Source organism: Micropterus dolomieu, linkage group LG17 (assembly GCF_021292245.1).
Source record: "Micropterus dolomieu isolate WLL.071019.BEF.003 ecotype Adirondacks linkage group LG17, ASM2129224v1, whole genome shotgun sequence".
NCBI classification, from domain to species: Eukaryota; Metazoa; Chordata; class Actinopteri; order Centrarchiformes; family Centrarchidae; genus Micropterus; species Micropterus dolomieu.
In genome coordinates, this window is record NC_060166.1 from 13,921,785 (window position 1) to 13,942,508 (window position 20,724).

Here is a 20,724-nt window from a genome sequence, read left to right on the forward strand (position 1 = left end):
AAGGACCGAGGATTGGGCTGCAGCTTTAGCTGACCTTAGGGCTTCTGTTACAGACAAAAAGAGGCGTTTCAGTAGAGTGGCCACTCTTAAAACCAGACTGATATGGATCTAGGAGGTCATTCCGTGAGAGGAATTCTGAAAAAAATGGTAGAAGAGAAACTGCCGATAGTTGAGGGAGGTTTGAATACTTAGATTTCTTTTAGTTTGGCCCATGCCCCCTCCTCAGCTAAAAGAGGGGTGGGATTTATGATCAATACTGTCCAGCCATGAGTATACTACAGAGATGCTCACAAGTGTAGAGTCCAAGTCAAGTCTCAAGTCTCTGAGCAAGAGTCACAAGTAAACAAACCCTCATTCATCTTTTCATAACAAACGACAGTCGGAGTTAACCTCCCGTAGGTCGTAGCTGAAGCAAGAAGCAAGCTAACGTTAGATGGCCAATGCTAAGCAAAACATATTTACTAAACATGTTTACTCACCACAGGTTACTAACCTATTTGAGTTCAGCGCGTCTTTGTTTGGGTCTTGTTGTATGAAGTATTAAAGCCAAAGTTTATGATGAATGGCGCAGCAGCTGCTGGTGTTTGTTGTCTTCTCTCACGTGCAGCTGCGCGCAGCTGATACTACGTGTTAGGCAGGTTATCGGTAATGGAGGGAGGGAATAACTGTAAGCTCATCAGACGTTTCCTAAAAATAAACATTGTTCCCGAGTCCGAGTTGAGTCTGAAGTCTTTTGAGGACGAGTCTCAAGTGGAGTCTGAAGTCACTGTGTGTGCGAATTAAGTCGCACTCGAGTCCAAGTCTCTAACTCGAGTCCCCATCTCTGGTATACTATACTCATGGACTAACCATGAAAGTTAAAATGAGGATTGATCTGTCTTAGTGGTGCAGTGGTTCTCAAACTTTTTTGTCTGTTGTAGCCTACCCTAAATCCCTGTCCCATAAACTCAAGTGCCTCCTCATCATGTACCACACATCATATTCCAGATGCCTTCATTTCAGTTGGTTTTAAAGAGAATGGTAAATGTAAATGTGAATGCCCTGTATTTTATAGCACCTTTAGCTATTTACTACTTATCTATTTACTATTAGCCTACTATTTTTACCTTTGTATCTGTTTCAGTTAAGATTAAGTTGTAGTTCCCTTTAAAGGGACTATATAAGTTTTTCAATGACGTAAGGATACAAAACAACAATAAAGGATTAAGTGCTGAAGCCCATAAGACCAAATAGGTTCGGATGATGTCGAGTAAGAATAAAGTAATCATTAGTAAAGCTGGAGAAACACAGAGAAAGTCACGTTAGCTTGCCGGCTAACGCCGAGCAGTTGCTAATGTTATTCGGTGCAAAGTTATATAACGTTAGCTTAACGCGACCCGTGTTACTATCCTGTGTACCACTGTTGATTTTAGCCGGTAAAACGGTAAAAAGCAAATGTGGAGCGATTTGTTTACTAATGTTAGCCTATAGTGATGCAGCCAGGAGCAGCCAGCTAACGCTACAGTAGCTCCGACCTTTAGGTTTATTGTGGTTTTTATATACAGTCTATGGGTTTTACAATAACATTACTCAGGTACACAGCTTCTCCACCTCAGTCGCTGTAAAACCATGCAACAAAACAGCCACAGCAATCCAGAGGAAGAGCCATCCACTATCACTAGTTACAGTAAAGTTACTTACTGTGGTCTAATTGTTATAAAGTGTGACACAATTGCATTATAATATTCAGTCCAGCTCACTAACCGTTTCATTATCATCCAATACATGTAGCTGTGCTGACATTGCTGAGCATCCAGAGACGGATTCACAGATAGTAAAGATAGTTACTGAAAGCAGCAGGCGAGCTAACGATGTAGCACGTCAGCTAAATGCAGTAAATGTAACGTTATCATGTAACGAGCATGGATTAGTTCTGCATGCAGCTGATAAAACTACTTACTGTAACGTTGCAGTGGGAGTTTACCTGAGTTTCCAGCTCTGTCTGTTCTCTCAGATAGCCGCTGTCACTCTGCCTTTTTTCAGGAGTATTGTGACGATATGCGGCTTGCTGTTGAGCTGCCTCTGAGACGGGAACATTGAAGTAACAGAACCTGAACATGTCTGAGTGAAAAGCCACAGCCTGCATGCTGGTGTTCCTGCGTTTATTGTGGTATTTCAGTATGAAAATGGTTGTGATTCAGATTATGCTCACTCATGAGTTCAAGCGAGCATGCGTACGAGCACACACCTGGTTGCAATCTTAGAACCGCCCCACTAGTGGCCGCTAAAAACTACATAATGCCTCTTTAAGTTATGTGAATAAGTCATAAAAATAAAACAGTTTTACGCTGAGGATGAATAAGGAAGAAGCTGCTATGAAGTCTGTTGCTACAACAGTGGATACACCGCAACAGGGTGAACAGGATGTGGCTAGGATTTGTAATGTCTTTTAGTCACCCTTAAACTCTGCACAGACAACTCATCTCGCCAACATCACCGGGGCACGCGTGCGAGGGGGCAGCCGTCGCCTTATGTGCACATGTTCTCGCACAGACTCTGTAAAAAAAAAAGGGTAGACTATTAACTTAGGTTACAAGTCGTGGTGGATATTTTACGTACGGAACAGGTAAAGCAACGGTGAACACACAGGGTGCAGATGTTGGTTTCAGTTGCTGCCGTGATGAGGGATCGCGGGTGGAAATATACGGGGAAAAAACGAGTTCTCAGTGTTTAGAAAACATACTGCTGATGGAGAAAATGGAGCAGACGGGGAGGAGAGCGAGGCGGGGCAAGCCGAGGGGTTTACCTGAGGTGTAGGTGTGTATGAGTCTGTCAGAGTGTGGGGAGAAGATAATTCCGAGGGAGGTGCAAAGCATACTTACAAACAATAATAAGAATGTTCGTGGTCATTAAAACCTGCTTTCACAGGGTGGTATAATATGAAAAAAGATTTTTTTGGCAGGGGTTTTACAATCACGATGCCGGCTCAATGTCGTGATGTCTGTTAGCCATCGTCGATGGACGATGGCATCGTCTATCAGCCCAACCCTACTTCTTAAGCGCACCAACATGGAGATGTGAGATGAACATGACTGTCTGTGATGCTTAATCCCAGCAACCTAAAACTATTCACTTGCTCCATCTCTGATCCACTGATTTCCAATTCACCAAGGCTGCCGCAAAAAAGCCCTGCATCTTATCTACTAGCCTATTCAATTTACACACGTATGACTCCTTGAAGACGCCATCTCACATGCAGATGCTTTTAGGAAGCAAAAAGGGTTGATTATAGCCTGCAATTTTTTAAAAAGCTTTTCATCATAAAAGAGGTCAAAATTTTACAAATGGGCACCAGATTTAGCTCTTTTGACTGGATTAAATTCTGGGATTATGTGTTTTTTAGATTTCAGTTGTGAGCAGAACGCGCATGTGGTTATCTTTAGAGAGTGTGTCTGTGGTTGAGTGAAATCAGCTGGTGAAAAGGGCTTACAGAAGAAGGTCCTTTTGGTTTATCATGTATGTCAATCTCACAATAAATGTGTTTGCAACTCACTTCATGCATCTATTTGATCAGTTATATTGATTAATATGAATGTAATAATTGTTTGTTTACATCCTTACTCAAAAACTACTATAACATATGATATCTTACATACAGAGCCCATATTATTACCACCCAAGTATGTTGTCATAAATAGCCTATGTAACATTAGCATATGTTTCTATTAAAGCTGGGCAGTCTATTTCAGAAGAATTTTATGTTATTTGTTGAAATTCTCTTTACATCGCTACGGCCATCAATAAATCAAAATCTCTTACACAAAAATTTAAAAGAATCCAGTATCTTTGGCTCTTGCACGACTGCTGCGTACCTGCGCTCTGCCCCTGAACTCAGGGTGCATGAAAATGTGTTTTGGGGGAAGTGGCTTTGGAGGCAGGCCTGAAGGGGGGAGGTGAGATTTCCGGTTGGATACTTTCAAGATCTTGCTGTCCCTTGCTAGTTCTCCAACGTTGCCTCCCCCAGCGTATCCGATGTGACGCATGTGTAATCAAAATGAGGGATGTGATTTTTCCGACCTGAAAATCTGACCCACGTGAATCATGCAGATCTGTAATATGCAATATCCCTGACATGAATGCACCGGACCGCACCGGACCATACCGGACCTTATGTTGTTCAAGTCAGCTGTTAGCCAAAAAGCTAAAGGAAGACTGTAGAACAGTGAGAGAGAGGTAGGCTATTTTCGACAGCTGTTAGTAACATTGTTGCCATTATTGTGTCACAGTCTAAGATGCAAAAAACATTGTCATCCATTGTAAACTTTGTGCGACCAGCAAAAAGCTTTTGACCTTAAACTATTCTACATTTATACTTGAAATGCTAATTGAAGCATCAGCTAAAGCAACACAGCAACGTGAAACTCAGAAAGAAACTGCAGCCGCTACTGCCACTGATGCTTGAACTCATTGGGAGAGAGTGGCGTTATATCACCCAGTAGTAAGTAGAGTAGCTAATATTACTTTTTAAGGAGTATATGCTAAGGAACTAGTAGGGGTAGGAATCACTGGGCACCTCACGATTCGATTACGATTCAGTGGGCTGCGATTCGATTATAAAACGATTACCGATGCATCTTGATGCATAATTTTTTCTATACAGGATACCTGGATAATTACTAAGCATTTCATTTACGCATTCAAATCCAAAAGAAACATCTCGTAATTAGCTTAAATTGACTAGTTTGCATCCCTAATTTAATTTATTAACCTCATCACCATGGCCCCTCATTTCATTAACAACCAGTTGTCAGACTCCTCTGAAAACTGAAATGTAATCAGGATGTACAGTGTATATATACAGTACAGAGCTATACACCAGTTTAGTCTAAGCTTATACCAGATGTTCTAAAGAGCTGGGTTTTTAGCATAGACTGTATATAAAAATGGACGTAGCGTCCGTGACGTCACCCATTGGTTTCTGAAGAGCCGTTTTGAAGCTCAAAATTAGTGGAGCTGGCCGGCGCCATCTTGGCAGTGCGTCACCGCGCGTCACTCCCGGATAACCAAAAATGGGCAAAGAGGCGGGTCGTAGGTGGAGCTGAGGTGACATGTTGCTGAAACCACTCCCGCCTAGCTCGACGTGACCGAGTTAGCTCATGCTAAGGAGCTAATGCTACATGCTACTCTGCGGTGCTGTACGGTGGAGGTTGGAACCTGCGGCCGTGTTGATACCAGTTTACCGACATTACCAGCTACAGTCAAGGTAAGACACCGGAAAATATTAAAATAACTCACATATCTGTTATTGACATTATACTTCACAAGATTTTAAATGCTTTTTATATATAAATGTGGTAACGTTATTTTGCAACACTAATGTTAGATTTTGTTGAGACCAACGTTAACAGTTAACTATGAATCAGTTATTAATTATCTTAAGTTTACTTAAAGTTAATGTTACAGCTCAAACGAACAATTTCAAGCAAATCAGTTTACATACCGTTGGTTACGAGCGATTACGAGTCGTTTATTTGGACGTCACCTCAGTATGTTACTTGTAATAAACGTAATAAGCTAGCGGTAGAGTCCTCAGTTACATGATGGAAGCTGTATATCTTGTAAAACGTTAGCCATGGCTGCTATCACGTTAATGAATTCCCCACACCGCTATTTTGAGTAACGTTGCTGCTGTCAGCAGGGCTGTGTGGGATTATTGTCTGGAATAGGACATTTGTGAGAGAAAGGTACTTTTTATATTTGTCACAAGATTCTTGTTGAGGTTCTGGTGCCTCCATATCTGCTACTCAAAGCTTAAACTTTGAGTCTAAAATAATGTTGCTACTCAAAGCTACTGGACATTTGACAGCTGATATAAAATTGTCTTAAAAGGACAACATAAAAACGTTTAAAGAGTCTCCCTTGTTCAATTTTCTCCCACGTATGTGACATAATAGTGCTGTCAACATTAAAACACTGAGGCATCTTTTAGAGGACCATCTCAAAAAATTTGAATACTGAGGAAAAGTTCATTGTGAGCATCACAACCAGACTGGGAGAGTTAATTAGCTGATTAGAGAGCTCTTCTCCAGTGATTTCTGTATAATTTATAATACAGAAATGTATTTTTATTCTAAAATGTTTATACATTGAGATAGTGGAGTTTTTATTTCCATGAGCTGTAAACAGTAATCATCAAGATGAAAGCAAAAAGGGTTTGAAATGCTTCACTTTGTGTAATGAATCTAGAATATATCAAAGATTCACTATTTTAATTAAATTACATTAGAAAATTTACTTCACCACATTATTGTATTTATTAAAGAATCATCTGTATTTACTTTATATTTTTCATCACCTGAACAATTTATTACACATTTTCCTCCCAGAGTCACACTGTGGATCTGATATCCCACCTGCTGCCAGAGAGCTGCAGAGACCTGGAGTCCTCATTATGCTGATGGGGAGGACTGATGTGGAAAGGCGTTCTCTCCGGTTCTCTCCTTCTGTTTACGTTGACTTTTAAATATTGTCCATATTTGTATCATAGATCCATTTAAAAAAAAGATATGGTTTATGGTTCACTTGTAAAACACACACACATGTAACTGTGGTGACTGACCTTGCCCTGTGTTTCATTACCCCATCAAAGGGATACCCCCTTTCACACCCACTTGTGACATAATCCAGGACAGCCGAACTTTAAATAAACAAAGACTGCAGTCTCCAAAGACCCAATGCATTAACTGCTGTCTGTTACTATCTAAATAAGTTACTTTTACAGTGTTTTTATTTTCAGCAAGATTACGGACACTGCAATGCTTGTTCACAATACTTTCTCACATAATTCCTTTAGAAATGATAATAAAGAAATGTCATACTATACTCTATTAATTATCCAGCTTGAATTTAAGGCTGAATTCCCCATTTCCTAAGGAAAGATTGTTTTGGGTTAATCTAAGCTTTCCTCATGTAACCTGAGCTCCCCTAAGTAGACGAAATAAGTATTACCATCGTCGGAAATGCCAATAATGTATAAATGTCACCCACTTATCCTGTTACCAAATGCTTAACTTAGAACGGTACAACTGTTTGACCATTGAGGTTTGATTGTGGAAAATATTTGATTATAATACGTGCAAATAGACTTTCTTTTTAGACATTAAAAGAGCGACACGTGACGTCGTTCGCTCTCTCTCTGCTTTGCTCCTCTCCTCGTATCCTTATCAGAAACGTTGCTGATCAAACGCAGTATCACCTCAGATTGTTTGCTGAATCTCAAGGAATGCTACATCTACTGAGTGTTATAACTTATTGATGACTCTAAAGTGCATTTAATATGTACTTCGAATCAATCAATCCCCACTGATGAACCCCTCAAAGAATAGTATAACGATATCGTTTTTAAACAGTAACGTTACACTTGGAGGTGCACGGCTCTCCTCGGGAGAGACAGCTAGCTCTTTTTTTTTTTTTAGGTTTTTAGTAGATTTTTGAAAGTGTCCAGACAGGGAGCATTTTGAATCTCTGTGGGGATGAGTTTCAGAGGGTGGGGGCTGCTGGGATCTGTCCCCAAAAGTCTGGAGTCTGGTGTGGGGGACAGAAAGCAAGCCCTTCTACAGGGGAGATGTTAGCTAGCGCTAACAGCCTTCACTTTTCCAGCAGTTGGGAAACTACAGGCTTTTATTAACGGACACACAGTGACCTACGCTGCACGTTTACTACCAGACAGAAACTTACAGCTAATATTTTCCTCCGCTAACTTTCACTGCATGTTCTGCCGCTTACTTTCTCTCATTTGCTCGGCCTCACACACAGGATACGCAGGGAGCTGCCAAGTCGAGTGTCACCATGCTCGCAGTGTGCGAGTTAAAATCATTACTTGCTCACTGATATTAATGATTGTGTGACATTTTAGTGGGGGGGAAGGGGGGGGGGTTATTAATTGCAGCGGTGTGCAGAATACAGGCTGTTGTGTGTGCTCCACAGACAGTCCGGGCGCTACACTTCTGCAAGTTCCGCCTTTTGCGTTCCGTCAACATTACATTATCAATTAACATTTAAATAATCGATTTTTAGACATTTGTTAATCGATTCATAATCTTCCACGTCCGCATCGCAATGCATCTAAGAATGGATTATTTCTCCCACCCCTAGTAACTAGTAGGTAATAGCCAAACTATATTATTTCTGTTACTCAGAAATAACATAGTTTCCCAACACTGAGTTGACAATAAGGATCGGATAAATAGGGTAGGCCCATGTTTTGATTATTGCTTGTTATAGGCTATGTCTAATGTTTACTTTGACTTTGTCGTCGATTGATCAATCATATAAGCTACAGAGGCCAGACTTTGCTGTATGAATGGTTGCTTTTTAAGTCTTCCTTATGTTAAAGGTTTTGGCAAGTTATAAAAAAAAATTCTTGTGAATTGTTGTGACGGGGTTTATATAAGGCCTTTTTCAGATGGCTTTGATCCACGGGTCGCGCTGCGCTCCTCATCAACAGACAGGCAGACAAGTGCTCCAGTGAGGTAACCATGGCAACGGCTTCTGTGTAACTAGCGCAATCCCGTGAAACTGTTGCGGTCGTTCTGTCTCACGCACACGCCCGTCTGCTGCCAGAGTCGAAATGTCAAACCTTTTCTTACAGTTTATCAACAGACAGAGGTCTGGCTGTTTGATCAGAGTTTCCTGAATAATATAACAGTTAGGCCACCAGGTCTTAAACAGGCGACAACCTTTGCTGCTGTCTCTTATTCATTAAAAATAATTAATTAAAGAGGTGGTATTATGGTTTTTGGCTTTTCCCCTCTCCTTTATTGAGTTATATATCTTTTTTGTGAAAGTAATAGGTTTGCAAAGTGAAAAAGCCCAAAGTCCACCCCAAAGTGAGTTCCCATCTCCCACAGAAAACACTGCTCTGAACTGCCTGAAAACAGCTGGTTTGTAGTCCAGCCTTTACTTCCCTTTCTTGTGACGTCACAATGAAAATACGTGTCATAATGCTAGCTCAGCGACTATTCCGACACGCCCTCAAAAACACCAGTGGAAAAACACTGAGCTGCAGCACACACCTCTCCCCTCCCTTCCAAACACTAGCTACCCTCCAAGCAGTCAATGGACATGAAGTTGTTACTGTAATGTAGAGACAGAGCTCAGTTAAAACTTTATGGATGAAAGATACTTTTGTTACAGATTAATAACTCACCACTCTGAAACTCTTGCTCCAGTCCAAATGTAGCCTACAGCTGAATCGAAGCTGTTTACAGTCTTTTCGCTGACCCGCCTTTCTCTGCTTCTGATTCGCTATTACCGGCCTTTCGCTGACCTGCCCTTCTCTGCTTCTGATTGGCTAGTAGTCCTTAACTAGGAACTGCGCATGTGCAACTCCCAACAAAGATCATATATCACTCCAGCTAAAACAAAGCCTTCAACCAGGGTGAAAAGAGGAGCTGCAGCAATGTGCAGTATGACAAAAAAATGGTGTTTTTTGAAAATTAAAACATGTAAACCTGTTCCCCTAAATAGGATTTTGAACCTGAAAATTAGCATAATACTACCTCTTTAACTTCTACTGAAATAATTTGAAAGTTAGTAGTTATATTATTTAGTTATAGACTCAATTATTTCATGTTGCATGTTGCACATTTAGCTGTTTGGTAAAAAATGAATACAAAATAATAATTATTACAGAGAGGTTGCAATGGCGCAGTGGATTAGATATTTGTCTTTGATTCCCACTGCAACACATTCACCAAAAAAGTTATTGTCATGGGTCCTTCCGCCGCCAGTTTAATCGGGGTGTTGGGGGTCTATTTTCCTGCTTTTTTGCCCTTTGCCAATCACATGCCTGATAAATAAATAAATAATTTGATAGTGGCTGGTGCAGAAATAGATCTCAGTCATGGCAACAACAGTTACTCACATAATCACTGCCTCTTAAGCACGAGAGTTTTTTGCAGCTCTGCTTTATTTTGCATTCAGATGAGAGCGTTTACTTTGAAAGGTTCTGAAATATAGTCAGAAGAGTCTGTGGCGTGCTTAACACACCTCTGAAATGGCTCTCAGGAATAGTGATTCCCCTGAAAGAGAAGCGCAGGAATTTCCTCTGCCTGGAGATGCAGGGGAAATGAAAATAAGCCTCCATAGGTTGATGGATGTGGACACACACTCCCACGCTTTATTGTGAGCATGTGAAACAGTCTCTTTATAGTTAACTTGTTGAAGAAGGAAAAAAATATGTTCATGCAATGGGGGACCAAACACCTTCTGATTGAAAGTGTACTACTGACAGAGCTAACCAGACATTGAAACTTTGTTGCTGACCCCTGAGCTAAACTATTAATATCACAGCATTATTAACACTAAAACAACTTTAAACACTAAAACAAATTCAGTGAGTTATAATTGCTGAAGCAAAAAGTGTTACAACCATACCCGGTCTCCCCTACTCACCACTCTGTGGGCTGGAGCAATGTCACACTCATAGTTAACAAGTCTGTCTCTGGGATGGATCTCTTAATTCATTTAATTTAATATTTTTAAAGATTAAACATGACAATTAACTTTAATCTTGTTATTTTCAACAAGTTTTGTGTTTTTGTGTGTGTTGACACCAAGATTAAATTTTTTACAGCAAATGTATATCGGTTCCACATATTGGTCATCGGTCTAATTGGTTACTAAAAATCAGGATCGGCCCGAGAAAAAAAACACATTGGTCAATCCCTACTCTGCAGGTGATAGGTTTTGTTATTGGATGTTAATGTGAGAGGGCTAGCTGGCATCTTTAAAACACATGTTTTGTCCTAAAGACCAAAATAAAAGCAAATCTTTTTTTTATTTTAAAAGATGGAACCAGCGAATGCTTTGCAATTTTTGCTTAATAGATGACTTAATCAAATAATCAATTATCAAAATTGTTATTTAATCTCTCATAATCAGATCTGATTAATCCATAATAGTCATTTCAGCTTTAGCTATATGCTATAAAGTGAAGACTAAAAGATAAGCCCATATACATTGCTGTATTTAAGAATGATATTTTTGTATTTCAACATAATTTAATAATGCATTTGTAGTCCTGCTACATCCATCTCAAAACCTTTGTTACAAACTAGAGCTGCAACGATTAATCAATTAGTTGTCAACTGTTAAATTAACTGCCAATTATTTTGGTAATTGAGTAATAAAAAAGCTCTTAAATATGAATATATTCTGTTTTTTGTTACTCCTGTGTGACAGTAAACAAAACAATACATTTAACAACTAATCAAGTAATTGAGAAAACAGTCATTAGTTGTAGCCCTATTTTTTTTTAAATGTAGTTCCTTTTATACAAAACTCTCTGCTCTTTGGTATTTCCTTCCTGTTTGGATTTTATTCAAGTAGAAAGATGGGTAGAAAACAAAGCTGCACATCAAGTACATTGTGCAGAAATCCTCCAGTTGTTTTCATGTGTCAGATTATGTTTTGCTTTTATTACAGGGAGAAGCCCAGACTCATTACATCTGTGCCACTGAGGATTTATTCATTGGAAATGAAAGGGGAAAAAGGTAAGATGCACAGTAGTAATGTAGCTTTTTATATCTAATTGAGGGCTGCACAGTTTCTTGAGAAGCTCATTTACACAACTGTAAACGTGGGCATCAGTTTGGAATATTTAAGCATGTGTTATTCATGAAGTGCACTGGAACTACTCATTTATCACGACTGCATTCATTTTAATGATAGATTGTATGTAAAATAACAATTTCCAAAGCCCAAAGTGACACATTTTGGATGTTTGGGAAGTTTTGTCCAAAACACCAAAGATAATCAAAGTAAGACGAGTAGAAGAGTCCACTCAGTAGACTGCAGATCAGTGTCTGCTGGCTTGTGTTCGGGGAACAGGGAGTGCAGGGCAGGCTGTGTGTCCAAGCGTGTATGCATGAGAGTAGTGGAATGAAGGGGAAAAAAACGTTTTTGTATGGTATAGTGTAATGGTTCTTATATAGATGTATGCAACGTTTTTCAGATCAGTGTGTTTTTGTATAGTGTGTTTCCTTTAAGATGCATAGAATTGTGTAAATGCATTGTAACCGAGCGTTCTGGGTTTTCCCAACTGTTTAAATTTTAATATTAAGGAAATAAGGAAAGAGACCATAAGCCCAAACTTATACATTAAAACAATGACAAAATAAATCTTCCCTCTCCCCTTCCAAACAAAGACGACTTGAATCTCACTCAGTTGTCCCTCCCGGCTCCCTTACAGTTAAGATGGCAGTGAAGATAACGAAAATGGGGATTTATTCATCTCTTATCGCGTCTAACTTGAGTGGATCATAACATATTGGAACATAAAGGAAATTAATCTGAGAGATGCTCCAGTTGAAGATGAGACACAACTTTTCTATGGATTTGTGAGCCACAAAAAAGGCCAAAATGTGTCCTGCAACAGACTAGGCAAGCCTTATTTTTAGCCTAGCCAATGGCCAGAAATGTCTTTTGCAATGTCGTAACGTATATCATTAAAGATTAAAGTCTAAGCTTTATGATAGGCTCAGTCAATAAAATAGGTTTTCATACATTGTGAATCACCACATCAGCGAGAGGTCCGTCAGCATACAGTCATAAATGTGCACACAAAAATATTAGGCTGATGGATCCAGTTTGTATGTGAGATTAGACACACACACACACACCTGGTCCCCTCCAATAACTGAGGAAACAAACACAGCCCAGCTGCTTATCTGGCTCAGAATGAAAACACACCCGCTCCACTGTAACTGCCAGAAACTACACCCTGATTCTGGAGAAAGCAGTATCATATTTTATGTTGTGAAATGACCATTTTGCTTCACAGGGAGGGGCTTGAGAGTAAAATTCCCAGAACGTCCCTGTGGTGGTGTTAATCAGTCATGTGGCTTCCACTCCTTCGCTGTCTCCAAGTTTGGGCGTGCATAATTAACTAGTAGATTTACAGCAGTATAACATTACTGTTTTTTGTGGAAATGATATTCCTTGTGAGGGGTTGAGCAAAGAATTGAGTTACAACCAACCGTTGTCTTTGAAGAATTTATTTAACAAAAGAGAATAAACAGAGAATTACTAAAACACATATACAGCTGGTCCAGAGACCTGCCGCCTAGGGCGGCAGCGGGTGTCTGGCCCCAAGCAAAGGGATGCATCATCATTTACACAGTCTAGGTTTCTATGTTTTGGGGAGCAGAGATCCTCTCTCGGCCTTGAATGAACATTCCAGGAGAGGAGAGGAACAACAAGAGAGGAAAACACCAAAACAATCTCACAGCTCTGACCTAAACCCCAGTAAATGTGGACAGACTGACATAGGAGAGGAAAGGTTAAGGATAAAAACACAATAAACAAATATCTATAAGCCATAACGAGAACAGTAATAATAATATTAAAAGATCATACATAAAAGATTAAATGTAAGAGGAAACAATTTTCTGCCATAACACTGTTGTTGCAAAGTAGCATGTACAGTACATGCGCACACATGCACATCTCAAAATAGATATTCAGTTGTGCACTCCTGCTGTTTGCTATTTTCGGTGGTGCTGTTTCTGATGCAGTGTTGGGCATAATACAACCATTTGGTAGTATGGATGCCTCTGGCTTCAGGAAAATTGTGGATAAGATGTGCATTGTGCATTAAATAGTCAGATGTAGCGTTAAATGCCTTTTAATCCGTTCTAAGCTGTAGTCTGAACTCTGCATAGCACAGTTGAACGAAGCACACAGTGCTGCAGAGATGCTGAGAGATTGTAAATGTTCCCCCAGCTCAGATCCTCTTAAACTGATCAGCCTTCATCTGCTGCTCTTCTCTCTCTCAGCTTCTATCTCTGTCTCTTCGTTTTTATTTTACCTTTGTGTTTCTCTCCTTCTCTTTCCTGTGCACCCTCCTGTTGTGTTTTTGCTTACTTGCATTTATTTGTTTCACTCTCATTTACTCCAACCTCTTTCTCTGTGTGTGTGTGTGTGTGTGTGTGTGTGCGTGGGAGTCTCAGTATGACTCAATTAACCGCTGCGTTTTACATTTTACAGCAGTTCCTCTTTCAAATCTTCTTCTCAGTAGGGGAAATTTCTATTTCAAAAGCAGTTAAAAGGATATGTTATGTGGTATTTCTGCTTCCTGTGCCCGTAACCAGGATAACCTCATGCACTGTGGAGACATGAGAGGACCAAGGAGCACGTGAAGATGTCCCAGAAGGCAACTAAAAGTAAGTTCTTTTGCTGTGGGTGGTGGTCATTTATTTAACAGATATTGTTAATGCTAATAGCAGATTACTTGAATGCAACTCTTTCTTGATATTCAGTAAAGCACTAATCTGATCTGTGTGTTATTTCACATGCAATGATGTGAGGATTAGGGACCAAAATGGACTTTGTCAAAGATTAATGATCTATTGACCTTGAGGTCACAGTTTGAAATAATCTCATGGCCAAGAAATATCCCCACACATAAACACCTGTAACATTGCAAGTTGTCATTTTTACACTTTTTGTTGTGATTTAAAGAATCAACTTATAATGCATGTATATTTTGCTATGTTTGGACAGAGCCAGCCTAGCTGTGTCCCCCTTTTTCCAGTCTCTGTGCTAAGCTAAGCTAAGCTTCACATTAGTGTACACAAATGAGTGTGGTAATTAGTCTTTTCATCGAACTCTTGGAAAGAAAGGAAATGCGCATATTTACCAATATCTTTTATCTATCCATTATTATTATTTTGGATATGTATGTATGGTCTTGAAAACTGTGATGGCACTCTTCCTGGTTGAAGCTTAAAATATTATATTAAGATAATATTGTACATGTTTTATATATACTGTATATTAGATGTCACTCACTGGAAGTACCTGTCCATCTCATACTTACTATCCAAAATTCAAAAGCATACCACTGATGTTCAGCTTTATACATGATACTCTTGACTGTACACAGTGCTGTTGTCCCTGGGCAGAAACTCATAGAGTGTGTGTAACAGTAGCCAGGAAAGGCTGTGCAGTGAGTAAACCTCACTCCCCGAGGCCAGAAGAGACACGCTAGCGTGGTTTTCAGCCTCCTTACTAGCATATCTGCCTCAAGTACCTGAGGCCACCGGTTCGAGTCATGACCGTGCAGTAGTACAACTTTGGGGGGGGGGGGGCGTTACATGTGCAGTATGCATGAATGAAAAAATTGAGAAGATGAAAAACAAGTCAGCAGGGGTTTACCCAGAACTCACTCAGTCACTCACTTTTGGTCAAAATCAAATCAAGCTCACATAACTCATGATCACAGTGCATATTAGATTTCACAAATGTCATGTATTTTTTTTTATCTGACTAGTTGAAAGAACACTAGAAACTTGTTTGAAATAACATTTTGAGATCATACTAAATAGGTTATTGCACAAGTCACACACTGTGACCACACTACTGTTTGTATTGTTTCCCAGAGACCTGTGCAGCTGTCTCTGAGTAGAAAGTGGTAGTTACTGGAAATCTGTTAACGTTTATTTCAGTTTACTTTTTCAGTACCTAGCCTGGTACAGATACTACATCTGCGTTACAGTTTTTTTCAATTGCTAACAAGCGTTTACCTAAACTTAAGATACTTTATCGAGACTCTTAACACAGCAACACACCTACCTCAAACAATTAGCCAAATAGTACATTTTCTGCTCAAAACCACAGCAGAACAGCAACTCTGCATTTTAAAATAACATTTTCTACATACACAAACTCTATTAAAACACAGCAAACCTGAGTCAACCAAAATCAAATCATTCAAACAAAACACTAGCACGTTTTCTTTCCAAGAGCAACAGCTCAATCAGTCATAGCATAACGACCTTCTAAATACGCCATCTTGCTCTGCCATCCTTAAACACAAAGTAATCTCAGTCCCAGCTGTTCTCATCTGTACCACCACGATTGTGAAAAACAAGCTACCAAATGCCATCAGAGCAGGGGCATCCCTCTCTAACTTAAAGAAGCTCATGAAAACTCATCTTATGAAAACTTATGAGAACACTTCCTCTTATAACACCTCTAACCCCTAACCTCTGCACCTGTGCTCTTCTTCTGTCCCCTTACAATTCTTGTGTATTGATTGCACTATTCCTTAACTCTTACTTCTTTCTCTATGTATTTACCCTGTTGATGCTGTACGTGCTATTAGCTCTTACTAGTATTTATTGTCACTTGGAGATCTCTCTCGCTTTGGATAAAAGCGTCTGCCAAATGAGTAAATGTAAATTCACAATTACATTGAAACAAAAAAAATGCACAGAAGGGAAAGAAACAAAAATTCTGTTCTAATCCATATGATCTTCAGCATTTGGCCACATGTTCTCATCCACATCACATCTAATGTCATCTCTCGCTATTCACCTCAATAGAAACACTTACCCTGGTTCAGCTACTCCTCTCTGTGGCACTCTTCCTCTCCCTGGCTCAAATATTCTTCTCCTTTTTCTGAGATTATGCTTTCTTTCTTTCTCTCCTATTCTCTGTTGTTCTATATCCACACTGGATAAACTGAAGTCCAGGAAGTCCCCTTTTTAGTGCAATGTATATGTAAATGAAAGAACTTCAACCTACATATGTCTCTGGTTTAAATTGGAATTACTGTTGCTGTGGTTTATCTATTTTACCCAAATTACAATAAATCAGCTATTTCTCAATGTTTCAATGATATGTTTATTCAGAAATACTCATCAGCTGTTTCAATACAGATTTTGAGCTGCTATTGTAACAAAAGTAGAGGCTTTATACATTATTTAAGGTTTTGGTATTGGGTTAGCTTGTATGTAAAGAAAAACATGGATTAATTGACTGCATATTCTGTGGAAGCGACATGAATTGTGTTAATGGTATGGTATGAACAAGCCGATGTTGGGCTAATTGTGTTTTGAAAATGTGACTACAGATTGATAAAATGATGTTAGCGGTTGTAAATGAGGTGCCAAGTCTTGAGCAGTACCACTTTTCTAAAGCTTTCATTTGTCGTTGATTAAAAGCAGTAGATTATTTTCTGTCACAGGATGAGCATCCTTTTCTCACTTTAAGGTGTCGAGACTTTGAAGCCAGCATGTACTGTGTGTGAAATCTGATAATCTATTTTTATAAGCCTTGTATGTTTGCGTTTTTGTCTTCTTTGACTTCAGCATGGTGCCTTAGGCTTCTCCCACTTCTCCTTTTCGTCATCTCCTTGGTCGCGTACTACCTTACCTATGCCATACTTGAGAGGTAAATACACACACGCTAACACAACCATTTCTTTCTCCTTTCTTTCTCGGTTGCTCTGGTATTGAGGTCACACAATTACAGAAATGCCCATTTCTGGTTAAAAACAGTAAGTACACTTATGAGGTCTGTGCAGTGCTGAGTCACTAAAAGTTAAGAAGACAGCCCACATTCTGATCCGGCAGTCTGAGCTGCTGGTCAATTTATGCCCTCACATATGCCCATTCTTGCACTTTTTGAGTGTTCTGGGCCAAGTTACTGGCACACTGTGTTTTTATGGATTCAGCAATGGTTTTCATGCCAGTTGTGGTGATTTTTCTGTCTTTCAGCTACAAAGGCACCAGCACTACTCTGAACAGTAGCAAGTCATTGTGTGGTGGCTGGCTAGCCCAGAAGAAGTGGGAGAGCCTTAACTTTAAGTGAGTAATGGCATGTCTGTGTTTTTTTACTAACTGGAGGGAGTGGGTGGCTTATTAAGGGAGAAAGGTATGCCAACATTTTCATTTGAACACAAGGTGCCAGGCTCCTTGGAAATGTTAGGACTAAAGGCATGAAGGAAAAGTTTTAAACATTTTAGTGAGAGAGAACAGGACTCATTATAAAAAGGGATTTTCCATTTGAATCATGATTACAGTAAGTGTAAGAGTGTAACCTCAACGTGGACAACAATATCCTTTTCTTTGGAGCCAGACAATAGTTTGTTTGTCCTCAGGTTCATTGTTCCACAGGCCTGAGCCCCCTCTCATTTATTTTTCCTTGATCTATTACCAGTTTACTGTGCTGTGTATATATACTGTTAAACTTTTTGTGAACTCTGTATTGTGACAAAATAGTGGTTTTGCCTCTGTGGTTTGTCCCAACCACCTCAAACTGTTTATTTCATCAGCAGCTCAGTAGACCTTCCCCTTTATCAGTAGACCTTATAAACAGTCAAGAGTCATGTTTGCTGTGTTTACCCCTATAAAAAAAAAAACATGATTTGTATTCTCACATCATGTTGCTGGCTGGTTGCTCTTGGATTTTCACATCAGCCATGACAGTCACAGGGAGGACTTCCAGGCAATCACAGTGACATTTCTCTAATGAGACCCCTCCTTGGAGATTTATCCTGATCTCCTGCAAAGAGCTAGCTGGCACATGAGGGTAATAAATGTCTGAAAGCCTCACTGTCAAAGACAGGAGGTCATTAGCAGCTGGAGTCTGAAGCCAGCGAACACAGAAAAGCAACAGTTTCATGTATTACAACTTGCCACATTTGTCTCACTCCACAGGCTCTGTGAAGGTTATTGTTTTCTTTTCCCTCCCCTCGGCCAAGAAATGCCAGCACAGGATTTTAATGAGGGAAATTGCTACTGAATGAAATCATGTTAATGGATGGTTCGTCCATAATGAGTCTGGTTTACCTGCTTAATAGATACCAGAACATTTGGGAAAGTTAAGGCATCCGTCAAGCACACCAAGCGATTCCATGTGCTAATATGAACCATTTACTATTTGGCAGCACAGTTGGTGTTGTCCATTGTGTGGTTTGATAGTTATTATAGCCAAAAAGTAGTTTTCTTCATCCTTGCTCTCTCAGCCACAAATGTCCCGGTAATATTATTCATCTATATCAGGGGTCAGCAAATAAATCTGGCATCGGGCCAAATTTTTTTCAAGCCATTATATGGCGGACCAGAACAAAGTCAAATTATTTCAAATCCTTGTATACTCATGGGCAAGTTTAGCTCAGTAGGTACTGTGCGGGACTCCCGTTAGGAAGATTGGAAGATCAATTCCAATTAACTGCGTATATTTCCCCCCCCTTATTACTTGATTATAAGGACACTTTTGCACATGCTCACAATAAGGCAGCACACCTGGACACACCACCGGTCACTGAACAGATCTCTGCTTCACTGCCACAAACAACTGTCTCCACCTGCTGGCATGTAAAGCCGTCTGCTCCCAGCGCTGTTCCACAGACTTCTATTCCTGTTATCACGCATAGACCAGTAAACCGAAATGTGCACATCCCACACAGAAATATTAGTAATCTCTTAAGGATTAGGACAGCTGCACCAACTCTAGCACCTAGAACAAACTCATTTAAAATGGCTCTCTTCAATGTGAGATCTCGCTCAAGTAAGACTTTTATCTTAAATGATTTTATCTTGTCTGCAAATCTAGATTTTATGTTTTTAACTGAATCCTGGTTGCAAGTGAATGACTATAGCCAGCTAGCTGAACTGTGTGCCTCAATATGATTGTTTTAGTCAACCGAGGGTCAGTGGTCGTGGTGGTGGGCTAGTGAGCATGTATAGGAAATATTTAAAATGTCATCAAGTACGCTGTGATGAATTTAACTCCTTGGAAGTTCTCACTCTTAAACTTGGAGGGCTGCAACCTATCATATTTGTTATAATTTATCGCCCCCCCAAAACCGCCTGGAGGATTTTTATCAGAACTTCCTGAATTTTTATCTACTCTGGTTTTAAATTATGACAGAATTGTTCTTTGTGGCGATTTTAATATTCATGTTGATGACCCCATCAATGTTAATGCAACTGACTTTTTAAATATGGCCACTTCTTTTAACTTCAAACAACATGTCAAAGGGCAAACCCATAACCGTGGTCATACACTGGACTTGGTTTTTACTCTGGTTGTCAGCTTTTCCTCTGTGGAATTAGTGGACATGACCATATCTGACCATAGATGTATTGTTTTTAGCTGCGATTCGCCTGTTACTCATGCCGCCTCACCAAGCTCCGTGTGTTCTCGCATCTTTAATGAACAAAGTGTTTCAAAGTTTTGCGCATTCTTTCAGAGCCAAAGCCAACACCTGTCTGATTCCAACACCAACAATCTGGTCGATCACTTCAATCATATCTGCTTGTCGTCACTAAATATTACTGCTCCTCTAAAGGTTAGGCCTACGTCTAAAGCTAGTAAGCAGCCCTGGATAAATGACAGCATTCGCAGCCTCAAAAGGGAATGCAGGAAAGCAGAGCGCAGATGGAAAAAATCCAGTCTCCAAGTCCATTACCTCAGTCTGAAGGATTTATTAATTAACTACAATAAAATGGTTAAGGATGCGAGAACACACTATTTTTCTGAACTCATTACTACACATAAACACAATCCCAGGTTTCTGTTTAAGACTGTGGATCAGCTGGTAAACCCAACCCCTCCTTGTGCCTCAGCTGGAAGTAAGAATGGCTGTGAAATGTTTTTATGTTATTTTACCAATAAGGTGGTGTCAATCAGAGCCTCTATTACCCCCACTGCCTCTTACTCAGAGGTTCCTCACCAGCAACAAGAGAGTTTTAACCAGTTTTATCCCATCGACTTGTCTGAGCTTTTAAAAACAGTATCAGAAATGAGAGTGTCCTCCAGCCCACTTGATGTAATACCTACAAAGTTTTTACTGAAAGTAATAGATTCTGTTGGGCCCCATTTGATCTCTGTTTTCAACAGCTCCCTATCTACTGGTTGTGTCCCTGATTATTTTAAAACGGCTTGCGTGAA

General features: G+C 39.8%; 1 protein-coding gene across 2 annotated transcripts in view; it reads left to right on the top strand.

Moving 5' to 3' along the window:
- st3gal4 (ST3 beta-galactoside alpha-2,3-sialyltransferase 4) overlaps positions 1-20,724 on the top strand; it is a 41,346-nt gene that overhangs the window by 9,320 nt on the left and 11,302 nt on the right. For both annotated transcript variants that reach the window (XM_046073946.1, XM_046073945.1), the window contains exons 2-5: positions 11,467-11,534; positions 14,133-14,204; positions 17,136-17,217; positions 17,544-17,633. In XM_046073946.1, the coding sequence (XP_045929902.1) occupies positions 14,183-14,204; positions 17,136-17,217; positions 17,544-17,633 (194 nt within the window). In that variant the 5' untranslated portion in view covers positions 11,467-11,534; positions 14,133-14,182. The remainder of the gene's footprint in view (positions 1-11,466; positions 11,535-14,132; positions 14,205-17,135; positions 17,218-17,543; positions 17,634-20,724) is intronic.